Source organism: Nyctereutes procyonoides, unplaced genomic scaffold, assembly GCF_905146905.1.
Source record: "Nyctereutes procyonoides isolate TBG_1078 unplaced genomic scaffold, NYPRO_anot_genome, whole genome shotgun sequence".
NCBI classification, from domain to species: domain Eukaryota; kingdom Metazoa; phylum Chordata; class Mammalia; order Carnivora; family Canidae; genus Nyctereutes; species Nyctereutes procyonoides.
In genome coordinates this window covers 30,039,209-30,053,864 of record NW_026575020.1, presented here as the reverse complement: position 1 = coordinate 30,053,864, position 14,656 = coordinate 30,039,209, and the positions used below count along the sequence as shown (strand labels likewise).

Below are 14,656 nucleotides of genomic sequence, written 5' to 3'. Positions count from 1 at the left end.
ATTCGCAGTGAGGTCCAACTGCTGGCCCATGACATCCTTTTTGTATGGCCTGGTGTATGTCCATTTTTCCTCATTTCTGGCCTACACCTCAACTTGTGCAGGATGTTTTCCTTGATTTGCCAAGTTAACCACTTGCTCCTCTGACACTGTGTATGACCACCTGTCAGGCTAACTGTTCTGTTCTGGCAGACGTGCGGATGGAGTCCTGCTTCCCTCTATTCCCAACCTTACATGGAGCCCTCAGACTTGCATCTGCTGGGCCCCTCCCCAACGTCTGTGTCACTGACCCTGGTCTTGTGTGATTGCAGCTGGGCAGGTGCACCAACAGCGTGGTCAAGCACGAGCTCATGCGCCCATCCAGCAAGGCGCCACTCCTAGTGCTGTGTGAAGACCACCGGGGCCGGATGGTGAAGCACCAGTGCTGTCCTGGCTGTGGCTACTTCTGTACAGCGGTAAGTGCCCAGCCCACCGTGCAGGTCCCCTGCTAAGCATACTAATGCCAGTGCTTCCTCCCTCCCTCCCTCCACTGGCTGACAGTTGTGGCAGACACCTTGCAGCAGCTTCTGTCCAGGGGCTCACCTGGAGGCCACCTCCTTTAACACGCTCTTTTTTTGCTCCGTGTGAGCCTTCAGTCTCCCGGGGACAGCTGGGACATGTGAGCTGGTGCCCTCAGCTTTCCTCCTCCTGCTCAATGTGTTTGAACACACCGTGGCCTTGCTCCTGGGCGGGCCTGCCTCGCCTTCTGCTTTGCCTTCATCTCTTGGTTTAGGGTCTTTTTTGTCACTTACTTCATTTCACATATACCTGTGCCCATAAGAACATGTGGAGCCTTGCAGTTCACTTGGCCCACAGCTGATCCCCCCCACAGGCTAGGAGCTTCTCTGCAGCATCTGCTCCTGGGATTTCACCCCTGTGTGCCCTTCTTGTCTTCCACATCTTTTTGTTTCTCTGTGTCCAGTGACCCCTAGCTCCTGGCGAGAGCATACTGCTCTCACTGCTTCTTATCCCGCTGGGGGTTTACCTCCTTCGTCCCAGTGAGAACCCTTTTTTGAGGCCATCAGGGGTTTGCTGGATGTGCCCCTCAGTGGTGCTGGGTCATCTCTGCAGAGCATTGTTTGTCCTGACACTTTTCTTCCGAGATTCTCTTTCCTGGTTTGTCCTCTGGGGGTCCTTCTTGGGATCTGGTCTTCTGTGCGGTCTCTCTTTGGGTTAGAACAGCCCGAGAGTGAGGCCTTGGCCTCCCAGGGGTAACGGGCAGTCAGGTGGCTTCTCCACACTTTACTCTCTCTCTTTAAAACAGCAGTGGGGCAGGGGGTCATCTGGGTGGCTCAGTTAGTTAAGTGTCTGACTCTTGGTTTTAGCTCAGGTCATGATCTCAGGGTCATGGGATCAGATCCTGATCAGGCTCTGCACTCAGTGGGAAGCTCTTGCTTTCTCTCTCTCAAATAAGTAAATTAAAAAAGAGATATAAAAGAAAAGCAGCAGGGGTATGTGTGGACGCACCATTGATGTGGGATATGGTCTTCTGCTTACGTAGCCAGGGACTGGGAGTGCTGGGTGGCCTCAGGGCCTCTGGCCCCATGCCGCTCGCATATAGGTTCAGTGGCACTTTGTTTCCTTTCATACATGTTAGCCCTAATTTCAAATGATAATTTCTTGTCTTCCTGTTTTCAGGGTAATTTTATGGAGTGTCAGCCTGAGAGCAGCATCTCTCACCGCTTTCACAAAGACTGTGCCTCTCGAGTCAATAATGCCAGCTACTGTCCCCACTGTGGGGAGGAGATCTCTAAGGCCAAAGAGGTGACCATTGCAAAGGCGGACACAACCTCCACCGTGACGCTGGCCCCCGGGCAGGATAAAAACTCCTTGGTGGAAGGCAGGGCTGACACTACCACAGGCAGGTATGTGCCTGGTGCAGCCTCAGTCAGCTGCTCTGGAGATGTGTCTTTAAATGCTGAGCCCTGCGTGTGTGTGTGTGCAGGCACAGCCCTGCATCTGTTGCATACGAGTTTACTGTGAAACCTTAGGTTTAGCTGCATGCATACTGCATTATATTTTGATAGCCCTATGAAAATGAAAAAAGATGTTCCTCTTTTAAGGGAAGGGTTCATTTTGGGAATATATAACATAGTAAATATGGCACTGATATAGAGAAAAGTAAAACTTCATTGAAGGCCATTTAAAAGAGCCTTGAATTATATCAAACTAAATACTGACAGAAGGCCAGTTCCTTCTTGTTTTTCTATGTTAACCCTGCTAATCTATACATGTTGCATACTTTGAATCAGATTTCCAGGAGCATTTCCTTTCCCTGGGGAGAGCAGAGGGTTTGATAGCTCCAGCTGGGAACCTCATTTGCAAAAGCAAACTTGAACAAGGTCCTGTAATCCTTGGAAAAGCTGCCCTTACTTTGAATGTCACTTTTCTCTGGGAATTTACTCCTGAACTGGACTCTGATGCACAGACTGAACAGAACAAGTCTGAAGCTGTTTTCATGCTCAGAAGAGCAGCATAGCTGGAAGGGTTGGAGGAAATCATTTTCTGTGTTTTCATTGGTCTCCACAAGGAGCAGTTTTTCATGTGGCTAAAATTGAGTGGGTTTTTTGTTTCCTTCCCTTAAAGTACTGCTGGACCCCCGCTGCTGGAAGATGGCAAGCCACAGAGTACAGCTCCCCAGGCAGCCGAGGGCTTCGACCCCACAGGGCCGGCCGGGTTGGGAAAGCCAGCCCCTGGCCTTTCGCAGGGACCAGGGAAGGAGACCTTGGAAAGTGCTCTGATTGCTCTGGACTCAGAAAAGTAAGAACCAGTGTGTGTTTTCAGACGTGGCTCAGGGCCTGACCCGCTGACATCTGCTCACCTGGACATTCCTTCCTTCAGGTTTCTCCTCCCTCTGTGTCAGCCACTGGGCTGTTTGCGCCCGTGCATCTTTAATTCCCCCAGTGCTTCCAGTATGACCACAGTGCATTCCCAAGGGTCTGTACCCTGTGTGGCACTCCTGAGGGTCACTGGGCTCCCCTGCAGGGTTAGGGGGTGTTCCCAAGGAGGTCACTGTAGAATGCTTCAACTTTTTGATTAATGTTGTTCATCCAGGACAATTCATATATTTTTATACCGTTTCAGGAAATTATTACAAATTGTCTATTACATAAGAGCAAAAGGTGATTTCTTTGAAGTTATAGGTGAGGACAGTCCTGGTGAGCCTTTTGTACACATTTCCCCTGGATATTGTTGACCTCTGGCATTGACCTCTGGACATAAGTGCAAATGCTGCTTGGCTGATTACTCATCTGTGAAATGAAGGGTTGGTTCAGGTGGGAACTCCCAGTGGTGTTGCTCTATAGGATGGCCCTAGGTCTGTAACCTGTGAGCCAGGCAGGTGCCTTCTCCCAGGGAAGCCCACCAGCCTAGCTCACAGGGCCTCAGGCCAGGCCACACCCTCCCTCGGGGCTGTGTGCCTGTCTGCCAGCAGGGGTGTCTTTGTGGTACTCTTACTTAGGGGAAGCTCAGCGTTGGGACTCATGGCCGAGTTGCCTGTAGCATCCACTCTGTCTCTAGCCTCATCTGAGGCCCTGATGTTATGCTGACTGTTGTGTCCACCAGCCACGCTTACCAGGCCCAGACCGCATCCTGCTGAACGGGGCGGGCTGGGCCAGGTGTGACAGCACTGCCCCTACCACCTCGGCCTCCCTTGACCCCATGCCGCAAAGAGATGGATCATTGTTGTCACAGTATGCAGAAACCTCAGGAACCATTCTCCTGTTGTGGGTGAAGAAGATAGTTGCTCGTTTCTGTTGTTTTTTCCTGTGAGATGCCTGAGCCTGATGACTTTGGTGCCCTTGACCCTGAGGCATCCACAGGTAGATGTCATCCAGGCCTTCCCATCCTACAGAGTGCTTCTGTGCGTGTGTATGTGGTGGCCAGTGAGCTGGGAGCCAGGGTGGGGTACCTGGTGGTCACCACTGTCCGTGCTTTCCCCCCAGACCCAAGAAGCTTCGCTTCCATCCGAAGCAGCTGTACTTCTCCGCCAGGCAAGGGGAGCTGCAGAAGGTGCTGCTCATGCTGGGTAAGCGGCCCGTCACTCCCACTGGGGGTTGGTGCCTGTCGCTGAGGCCCAAGGAGCAGGTAGTCGTTTGTTACCTTTTCTCAGGAGGTGGGTCTCATTTTTTTTCCTCTTTATCTATTTCTTATTTCTCTGATCTGTGTCCACTGGTGTTCATCCTGTGCACCATGTTCATACTCTGTTATTCGTGGCAATAGAAATGTTTTTATGAATTTCTCATTTTAAAAGAGGAATTAGGTGTATGATTAAATTAAGAGAAAAGGTAGACTCAGAAAAAAGAAGATGAGTGAGCTGGGGCCAGCTGTGGGTGGAGCAACATGTGCTACACTCATGCTATGGTTGACATGCCTGCTGGTGCTCTTAGACCCTTCCCAGTTCTGTTCTGGCCAAGGAAGGGGCAGTATTTCGATTCCAAGCTCACAGCTCGAGGCTTTGTTTCTCTGGGCTCAGAGGAGTGATTAAAAATCCCTTTATTTGATAACTAAAGAAAGTGAACGATTTGTTCTAGAAATGTAAGTTATTCAGTGTTGACCAAAATGGCAGTTTTAATTGCTGAGGCAAGGTGGGGTTGGTTGCCTGGCTGCTCTGTGGCTGGTCAGCCAACTATTCGCAGCAGGCCTGCCGGGATCATGTGTACCAAGCCACGTGTGTGCACAGCTGCCCTGTGGGCCTGTTGCCCATGTACTCAGCAGCTGTCCCTGGCCTGGGGAAGGCTGAGGGCAGGAGTGTTTGAAAATGCAGAAGGGACCCCAGAGAAAATCTGGGAGCCCCTGCGTTAAGGGTGGTGAGGGAAGGGGTTTATACTGTGAGGTGACCCCTGGCAGTGGGCCACCTGGTGAATTTTGTGTGAAGCTGGCATGCTTCCTTTTGTGTCTCATCAGTGCGCTTGGAGCCTGGTTTCCCTCTTACCTACACACAGGACAGTATCGTGCGGTGCTGGTTCCCAGTGGTCTGTCCACTCAGGCCTTCATGACCTCTCTGATGTGGTGGGAACCAGAGGCTGCGTCTAAGATAATCAGTGAAACCTATTTGTTTGCAGTTGACGGAATTGACCCCAACTTCAAAATGGAGCACCAGAATAAGCGCTCCCCGCTGCATGCCGCTGCGGAGGCTGGGCACGTGGACATCTGCCACATGCTGATTCAGGTCTGCACTACTCTCCACAGAGCCCTCCACCCACTCTCTCTCGTCTTTGTCGAGTAAAATAACATGAGATTTATAGTCTGAGAGCTAAAAGTCAAACAGCGCATACTGACTCCCAGAGAAAACCCGTTTCTGTTCCTCTATCCCGGCTGTCAGGCCTGCGGCTTCTCTTGGGCGTTTACCAGTGTGTCGGACAATTATGTGCTGCTTATACTGCACTCTTTTGATTTGCTGTCTTTGTTTCCATTTTACATTGGTTTTTAACATCAGGTACTGACTGGGGAGCGTGGGAAGGCTCAGCCCTGGCACGCACCCCCTCCTTCCACCAGTCCTCCTCGATTGATGGTGGCTTGTGCTGCTGAGGCAGTGGGGGCCCTGGGGTTGGGCATGCACATCAGTATTCCCACAGCTGGCTGTGGTACATACCAGAGCAGCGATCGTGTGCTTCTATTGTCTTTGGCCTCCTGCTGGTTCACTCCTAGCCCCCCCGAACAGATGGCGCCCTGTCTCCGTGGCACCCGGGAGCCCTGCTGCGCGCTCCCATGCCCTCTTCCTCTGGGACACCCCTGCACAGACCCTGGCCTGTGTTGGGTCCACTGTCTGCTGGAGACAGTTTCAGGTGGATCCTTTATGTCTGGATGTTTCAGGAGATGTCCTTGAACCTGTTGGTCTGAAACTTCACCATGATGCAACGGTCTTTTGAGTCTGGGGTGTGTCCTGTTGATTAAGCATTCATGTGCCTCGTTCTGGGGTTTGTGGGTGCCACCTGGGCCTGTGTTTCTGGGCCCAGCATCTGGAGCCCCTGCTCCCACATTAAGCTGTACGGACTCATTCTCTGGTCTCTGCGTCCTGCTGCGCTCCAGCTCTTTCTTTCCCGTTCCTCCCCAGGCAGCGTTCTCGACCTCACCCTGCAGCTCCTCTGGGGATGTTGAATCTGTGCTCAGACCTTGAGATTCCCAGTCCTTTCTTGCTCCCTCAAAGTTCCTTTTTTGTACCTCTGTTCTTCCCTTGTTTCTTTGAAGATATTATGGTAATTTTGGAGTTTTATGCTGCTCTGTTCATTTTGGTATCATTTTTAAAGTTTTCTTTCCTCAAATGCCTGATGATTCCTGCTTGTTCATATCTAAAGTACTAAAATGCTGTTGGGGGGTGCTGGCCTTGTCTCCATTGGGTGCCCCACAGACACTGCTGTCTGGAGAGGGGTGCATGTGGCTGCCTCCTGCGTGTGTCTCTGTGGGAGCCAGGGGTGTCCATGGTGGGGAACCCGAGCTGCTCCCCCCCTCAGCCTGCCTGTGTCTGTGTTGACCCCATGGCTTCTGCTGGCGCGTCCCCGCTCTCCCAGTGTGTTTTCTTACCAATGTTCTGACCGGTGCTGATGGAAGCGATGACTGTGGGCAGAGCAGGACATGACCCCATTGATGTTTGCATTTGTATCTTAGGGGAGATGCACCATTGGTGTAGATTCCTGGCTCCATCTCATGCCAGAGAGCCCTGCTTGGACGTGTCTTGTTAAGTAGCATGTTGCTAGATTTTTAAAAAGCTCAGTGTCATCATCTTGGTGTTTTAATAGGAACCTTTAGTCTAGATATATATTTACTGTAATTTTTAGCATTTAAGCGTATTTCTGATGTCATACCGTTGTTTTGATTCTTAGTCTTTTCAAACACATACATTTTTAAAAATCTCTTTGTTGCCTTCTTTTGGGTTGATATTTGTTTTGTTTCATCCTTTCTCTTTACTCATGTGGAGGTTACATACTCTTTTTTTCTCACCTCCAGAGGTCACTCAGTGGTCTATGTGCAGGTGTCTTAAGACGGACAAGATGAGGGAGCTGCGGATGTTGAGGGAGGGTGGGAGTGCCTCATACTACCTTGGTAGCTTGAGCCATTTTGGAGGGAGCCCCCCAGAGGCCTTGGGCGTCAGTTTAAGAGAAGGCTAGTAGGACTTGGGGTGGCTGAGAAGGTTGCTCAGAGTGGTCACGCAGCAGTCGGTTCTTGGCGGTGACGGTGGTGGGCAGCTGATCCAATGGAGGAGGAGCTCACTGGAGAGAAGTCAGGGGCAGCTGGCATGGCCATCAAGGCAGTGACCATGGGTGCTGGTTAGTGCTCTAAAGGAGAGGGCGGGGGGCAGCACTCCAGTGGGATGCCCTCCTGTCTCCGTTCTGAGCTGCCGCAGAAGGCATGGATATGGTTTGTGCTTCTGCAAGGGTGGCCCGGAGGCCCAGTGCTGTGTGGAATGGTGGCAGGGCAAGGTTGCCCTTGATGGTCCTGTGTGCTGTGTGGGGTTGGGGTGGGGGCTGGCCAGGCCTCTCCTCAGCTCACACACCAGTGTGGGGGCTTCGTGGGAGACATTTCCCTGGACTTGGAATTCTAGGTTGCTGGTTGTTTTCTCTCACTTCATTTAAGGCATGGTTCCACTGCCTTCTGACTTCTGTGCGTTCTTTTGAGAAGTTTGCTTGTCACTCTTGAAATGACCTATTTTCTCTTTGGCCTTTTTTTTTTTTTTTTTTAACATTCAAGTGTGTATATGTAAGATGCATACAGGAGAGTCCTTAAGGTATAAGTATTCTGTAAATAAATGTCCCTAAGTGGTTCCCACCTCACCCTGGGTCAGGACACAGTCCTGCCCACCCTCCTGGAGGGGCGGCTCTCCAGGCTCTTACCTGAGAGCCCATCTCTACATCTCTCCGGTTTGACCACCATACAAGCACTTTCAAATCATGAGACTTACCTGTGTTTGCCTTTATGTTCATTGAGTCACACAGTAAGAATTCTAGTGTGTCTGCTTTGGTCCCAGTCCTGCCCCTGCCACCCCCAAGTCAGTCACTGTCAGGGAGAGTTGAGGCTGCAGGAGCTCTGTGTCTTAAACTGCAGAATAAAATGTTATCTCCTGTGGAAAACTCTTTCTAGTGTTGTTCTCTGAGACCCTCTGCACTGACCTGATGTTGGGTGGCCCGGGCTGCTCACTCCCTGAGCTTGGGAGCCTGTGATTTTGTGTATTTTCCTCCTTCTAGGACCTGAGCTGCTTTCCTGAGATTCCCCAGGAAAGAGGTGGAGTGGGTTTTCTAGTTTGTCCCAAATCCAGGGTATTGTTTCTTGGCAGTTCCGCTTTGCTGGGGTATCTCTCACCCCACACTGTCCACTGGGTGGGCTCTGGTTCTATGGCCTCTCTCCAGCCCCAGAGCAGCACTGAAGCTGCCGACTGCTGTTGCAAGCTCGAAGCCTTCTGTGTTCCTGTGCTGTCAGGGCTGGGGAGGCTCCCTCACAGTCAGCATCACCTGTGAAGAGCAGTTTTGAGATCTTTCCATCCTGTTTCATTTTCTTTCTGAGGTCTCACTGAAAACAGCTCTTACTTCATTTGGGGCCCAGCCCACTGTGGTGTGGCATGCCCTGCCGCATGTTGCTTTTTGAGTTTAATTGACAAATGGCAGGAAGTATGTGCTGTTCAGGCACTGAGCTGCATTCCCTGTGCTCAGAGCTGTGCTGATCATGGGTGAACATCTAGCTCCAGGATGGCATCCCAGCCACTGGTCACTCACAGCAGCTGCCTTATCCTGGATCCAGACACATGTCCCCCCTGACGGGTCACCTCCATCTGCTCCCCAATTCTTGAGTGCCCATTGTCCTGTCCTCCTTGTGTGTTACTGCTGGGTCTGAGCTCGCCATCCACCTGCTGAACTTCTAAACGGCTATGTCATGAGCCTTTGAGGGGTTTTCTAACAGAGGAAGGTGTGCTCTGATCATCACAGAACCTGGAGGGGAGGGACAGAGCCACACCTGTTGCACAGATCTCTGAGCCTGGGGACCTGCCGTGGACTGCACATACCTCATGAGCTGCATGCACACACTGCACGGTCACGCAGGGAGGTTTTGGGGAAGGTGTGGGGGTTGGGGCCTGCCTGGTGTCTGGCCTGGAGTCTGTCCAAAGTTCATCCTGCTTTTCCCTTAAGACCCACTTCCCTGTTCTCACCATTGTCTCTGGTGGGAATCCTATCAGTCAGTGGGAATTCCCCAGTCAGGGAAACCTGGTTTGACGTCTTCTTTGTATTCTCCTTCCATCTCAGTGTTCTTGGGGATTCTTTGGTTTTGTCTCTCGGTCTTCCCTACCTTCTCCTGGTGATGATTATTTTCTTCTGGGCCAACTTTTGTGGTGGTAGTTCTGATTGTGTGTCCCTGGGAGGACCTCTGAGTTCTTGTGTGGAGCTGGTCACTTGTTGCCCTTGATTTTGGACGAGCACCCTGGAAGTCAGTCGTGGATCCTCAGACCTGTCCCTGGGAGTCAGGGCCTGGTCCTCTGACCCCTGACCTTGCATTGGTGCCTGATCTTCAACTCTGCCTGTGGCCCCCAGCCCCATCCTGCCCTCTGGAATTTGCCAGAAGTCTCATTCAGGGTTCCCTGAACTACCTCAGTCCCATGGTTTCCCCATGTAATACTCTAGGTCTATTTAAAAATATTGTAACTCATTTTGTTACTTTTGTTTTTAATTGTAGATAGTAAGATTTTCCCAGTATTTATTTTATAAAGTAAATGCTAGCTTTTGGTACATCGGTCTAAGGAACTAGACAGTTTTTCCTCCATGGGAAAGGGTTTTTAATCGTGAGGGAGCTGATTTGCTTACAGCACACAACACATTTTAAAGTTGGAGGCTACTTAAGTTTCACACATACTGGAGTTTATCTCTGTGTCTTTTCTGGACCACTAGCTTTCCAAGTACATACTTTGTTGGAAGAATTAGAAGTTGCTTTAAAATACTTAGTACTGGAAATCAGCTTAAAACAGCCAGAAAAAAGAGGTCAGTGAGTCAGGGTGTCCTTTGGTCACTGTAGACCAGGTAACTGCCCATCTGCTGGCTCTTGCAGAGCAGCCTCCACATTCCTCCATATCACTTTTCATTTCTTTTTTTTTTCTTAAAGATTTTATTTATTCATGAGAATACAGAGAGAGAGAGAGAGAGAGAGAGAGAGAGAGAGAGAGAGAGGCAGAGACACAGGTAGAGGGAGAAGCAGGCTCCATGCAGGGAGCCTGACATGGGACTCTATCCCCGGTCTCCAGGATCACGCCCTGGGCTAAAGGTGGCGCTAAACCGCTGAGCCACCCGGGCTGCCCTCACTTCTCATTTCTTAAAGGTATTGTCACTAACGTGCTGTAAACATTTTCTGTCAAGAAATGCTCGTGTTGAACTGAAGGTTTGACAGTAGTAGAGCAGTCATGTCTTTGAATTTGGTTCTGAAGACTCCGTTACAGTTACTAGAAATGATTTTAGCTCATGAGATCTTTTTGCTTGCAAGTGTTGGGAGCATCTGAATGCCGGGCGGGGGCTGCAGCAGGAGCTCTCTACCTACACACGTGAACTGTCCTGGTTTCACTAGGCGGGCGCTAATATCGACACCTGCTCAGAAGACCAGAGAACCCCACTGATGGAAGCAGCAGAGAACAACCATCTAGATGCAGTGAAGTACCTCATCAAGGCCGGGGCCCTCGTGGATCCAAAGGTACACTCCCTGCTCAAAATCACACCCCTGGTTTGTATAGAAATTTCTCAGAAAGATAAACAGGGACCACTTCCTTGTTGAAATGTCTTCAAGAATTGGTAGCCATCAAACATCCATCTCTTTGTCTGGAAGGAGCTCTTAGTTCACCTTGCCTGGTTACTGGTTTATGTGAGAAAATACTAGTGAACTTGATCCTCTGTGCCTCACAATAGACAAAGGGACGAATAAGGAGCTTGCTGTGCAGAGGTCTGTAGCTTCCTTCATTTTTTATACTTTTCCTCTTCTGACTTCCACTTGGAGCAATTAGCACCCCCCCAAAGCTTCCAAATGGGAAAGAAAAAGTAAAATCTCTGTTCATAAAAATGGCATGATTTTATATGTAGAAAACCCTAAGGAATATACACAAAAATCTGGAACTAATAAATGCATATAGAAAAATTATGAGATACAGAATCAATACAGAAATATCAGTTGTATTTCTGTACACTTGAGATGAGGTATCCAAAAAGGAAATTAAGGAAACAATTCCAGTTATAATAGCCTCAGAAAAAGGACAGGCCAGGTGGCTCAGCAGTTTAGTGCCACCTTCAGCCCGGGGCCTGATCCTGGGATCCCAGGTTTGAGTCCTGTGTCGGGCTCCCTGCATGGAGCCTGCTTCTCCCTCTGCCTGTGTCTCTGCCTCTCTCTCTCTCTCTCTCTATCTCTCTCTGTGTGTCTCTCAGGAATAAATAAATAAAATTTTAAAAGATAAAAAGCATCAAAAAGAGTACAATATTAGGAATAAACTGGACCAAGGAGATGAAAGACTTAAACAGTGAAAATCACAGAACATTGCTGAAAGAGATGAAGGAAGACCTAAGTACATAGAAACATGTCCCGTGTTCATCGACCAGAAGACTGATCATCATCGAACTGCGAGCACCATCCGGGGTGAACCTCAGAGTCTGTGCAATCCCTGTCAGAATCCCACAGCTGTTGTGTACAGATAGAGGAAAACCAGTCCCGAGAGGCCTCCAGATCTCAGGAGACCCTGAACAGCCAGATGATCTTGCAGAAGAACAAAGCTGAGGCCTCGAACTCCTTGACTTCAGAACTGACCACAGAGCTCCAGGAATCCACGCAGCACGGTGCTGACGTGAAGACAGACAAACAGATGATGGATAGAATGGCCCAGAAACAAACCCTCATGCATATACCATGGTTTTTGGGGATGCCAGGACCATTCAGGGGGAAAAAAGGGAAGTCGTTTTAACAAATGGTGCTGGGATAATGGGATCTCCACATGGAAAAGAAATGTTTTGGGCCTTACTTTACATATTTAGATAATAACTCAGAGTGGATCAAAGACATAAATTTAAGACCTACAACCATAAATCTCTTAGAAGAAAAGATAGAGGAACATCTTCATGATATTCATTGGGTCTAAGCAATGACGTCTTGGATAAAACAGTAAAAGCACAGATAATAAAATAGATAAATGTCTTCAAAAATAAAAACTTTCATGTGTCAGGGCACCTGGGTGGCTCAGTTGATTAAGCGTCTGCCTTTGGCTCAAGTCATGATCCTGGAGTCCCAGGATCAATCCTGCATCAGGCTCCCTGCTTCACCCTCTGCCCCTCCCCTACTTGTGCTTTCTCTCTCTCTCTCACTCACACTATCAAATGAATAAAATCTTTAAAAAAAACAACTTTCCTGTGTCAAAGGACAGTATCTAATAATGAAGAGACAACCCACGGAATGGGAGCAATAGTCATGAATCCTAATGGCAGATTCCTTTCTAGAATATATAAAGAACTCCTACCACTAAGTAGCAAAAATCCAACACAATTCAAAAGTGCGCAAAAACTTGGAGTAGCCATTTCTCCAGAGAAAAGTAAGTGGCCAATTAGCACATAAAAAAATGCTCAGCATCACCAGTTATCAGGAAAATGCAAATCAAAACCACAGTGAGATGTCACCTCACGTCCCTTGGGGCAGCAGTTGTCTAGAAAAGGGAGATAAGTGCTGGCAAAGATATGGAGAAATTGGAACCCTCATGCATTGCTGGTGGGAATGTCAAATGATGCAGCTTCTGTGAAGACAGTTTGATTATTCCTCAGAAAGTTAAACATAGAACTACCACGTGATCCAGCAATTCCCATCCTGGGTATTTACCCAAAGAAGCTGAAAACAGGGCCATGAATGGTCTTTGCTCCCCCACGTTCTCATCAGCATTGTCCACAAAGCAGGAAGGTGGAAACAGTCCAAGTGTCCACCCACAGAGAGATTAGCGAAAAGTGGTCTGTGTGCATCATGGGCGTCCCTCAACCTTAAACGAGAAGGAAGTCCCCAGCACAGGTGATGTGCTGAGTGAGACAGGCCGTCCCAAAAGGACACATCCTGTAGGATCCACCTGTGTGAGGACCCAGAGTCAAACTGAGAGACTGGAAGTAGGTTAAAGGTTATGGGGACAGAGCGGGTATCCCTCTTTGTGGGCACCCGGCTTCCATGTAGGATTGGGGTGGTGAGGGCTGCACGTTAATACGTATTTTTCTAATAAAAAATTTATCATACTGTTCATAGTAACTTACCAACCTTTTTTCTATCAAATTATCATTTTTTCTGTTATGAAATACTGTTTTATAACATTATTATAAATGTTATAATATTTATATATATATATATAAATATATTTCAGGTGGGTATTTCATGATGCGTTGTTATCCCTTTTAGTCAGATTGGCTTATTGGTTAATATTTATGTTTTCAATTTTTTTTTAAGATTTATTTTCAGAGAGAGATCATGCGAGCATGTGAGCAGGGGGAGGGACAGAGGGAAAGAATCTTAAACAGACTCCCCAGTGAATGAAGAGCCCAGCGTGAGGCTTGATCCCTCGACTTCAAGATCATGACCTGAGCTGAAACCAAGAGTCAGACGATTGGCGGAGCCACTTAGGTGCCCTTATGTTTTCAGTTTTCATTTTACACAGTGCTTCAGTTAACATTTTTTTTTAGCCAAGTTTTTGCACATGTCTGGTTTCTTTAGGACATATTTCTCAGTGTGGAATTGTTAGATTAAAATATATAATCTTTTTTTAAATTTTTTATTTTATTTTATTTTATTTTATTTTATTTTATTTTATTTTATTTTATTTTATTTTATTTATTTATGATAGTCACAGAGAGAGAGAGAGAGAGAGAGAGAGAGAGAGAGAGAGAGGCAGAGACACAGGCAGAGGGAGAAGCAGGCTCCATGCACCGGGAGCCCGACATGGGACTCGATCCCGGGTCTCCAGGATCGCGCCCTGGGCCAAAGGCAGGCGCCAAACCGCTGCGCCACCCAGGGATCCCCTATATAATCATTTTTAAGGGTTTTTATATTTCTTTCTGAAGTCATCAAGTGTCAAGCATTCTTCCATCTGCTCTCACCCGTGGTGACTACAGCAGGCATTTATTTATTTATTTATTTATTTATTTATTTATTTATTTATTTATTTATTTATTTATTTATTTATTTATTTATAAGATTTTATTTATTCATGACAGACACACAGAGAGTGAGAGAGAGGCAGAGACAAAGGCAGAGGGAGAACAGGCTCCATGCAGGGAGCCCGATCAATGTGGGACTCAATCCTGGGACTCAGTCCTGGGACTCCAGGATCATGCCCTGGGCTGAAGGCAGGTGCTAAACTGCAGCCACCCAGGGATCCCTATGACAGGTTTTTAAAAAATATTAACAGTTTGATGTGCAAAAATGGTTACCTATTTATTTGTCCTTTTACTATTTAATCAGCTTGTCTTAAAAACACTTCTTGGTATATAGTTATTTATATGTTGTATGAATATTTTTTCAAACTTTAGTCTTTGCTTTTTTTCTTTTCTTTTTTGCAATCTGGAAACCTTTATTATTGTGTAAATATCTATAGATAACTATCACCTCTCTCTATTATCATGGGCAGGCGAGTCCCGCATTTACCCTGTTC

General features: G+C 48.0%; 1 protein-coding gene across 4 annotated transcripts in view; it reads left to right on the top strand.

Annotated features, from left to right (window-relative positions):
- The window catches only part of EHMT1 (euchromatic histone lysine methyltransferase 1), a 144,040-nt gene that overhangs the window by 106,335 nt on the left and 23,049 nt on the right, over positions 1–14,656 (top strand). For all 4 annotated transcript variants that reach the window (XM_055324093.1, XM_055324085.1, XM_055324076.1 and 1 more), the window contains exons 11-16: positions 309–452; positions 1,675–1,901; positions 2,623–2,796; positions 3,981–4,063; positions 5,100–5,206; positions 10,573–10,695. In XM_055324093.1, coding sequence (XP_055180068.1) covers positions 309–452; positions 1,675–1,901; positions 2,623–2,796; positions 3,981–4,063; positions 5,100–5,206; positions 10,573–10,695 — 858 coding nt within the window. The remainder of the gene's footprint in view (positions 1–308; positions 453–1,674; positions 1,902–2,622; positions 2,797–3,980; positions 4,064–5,099; positions 5,207–10,572; positions 10,696–14,656) is intronic.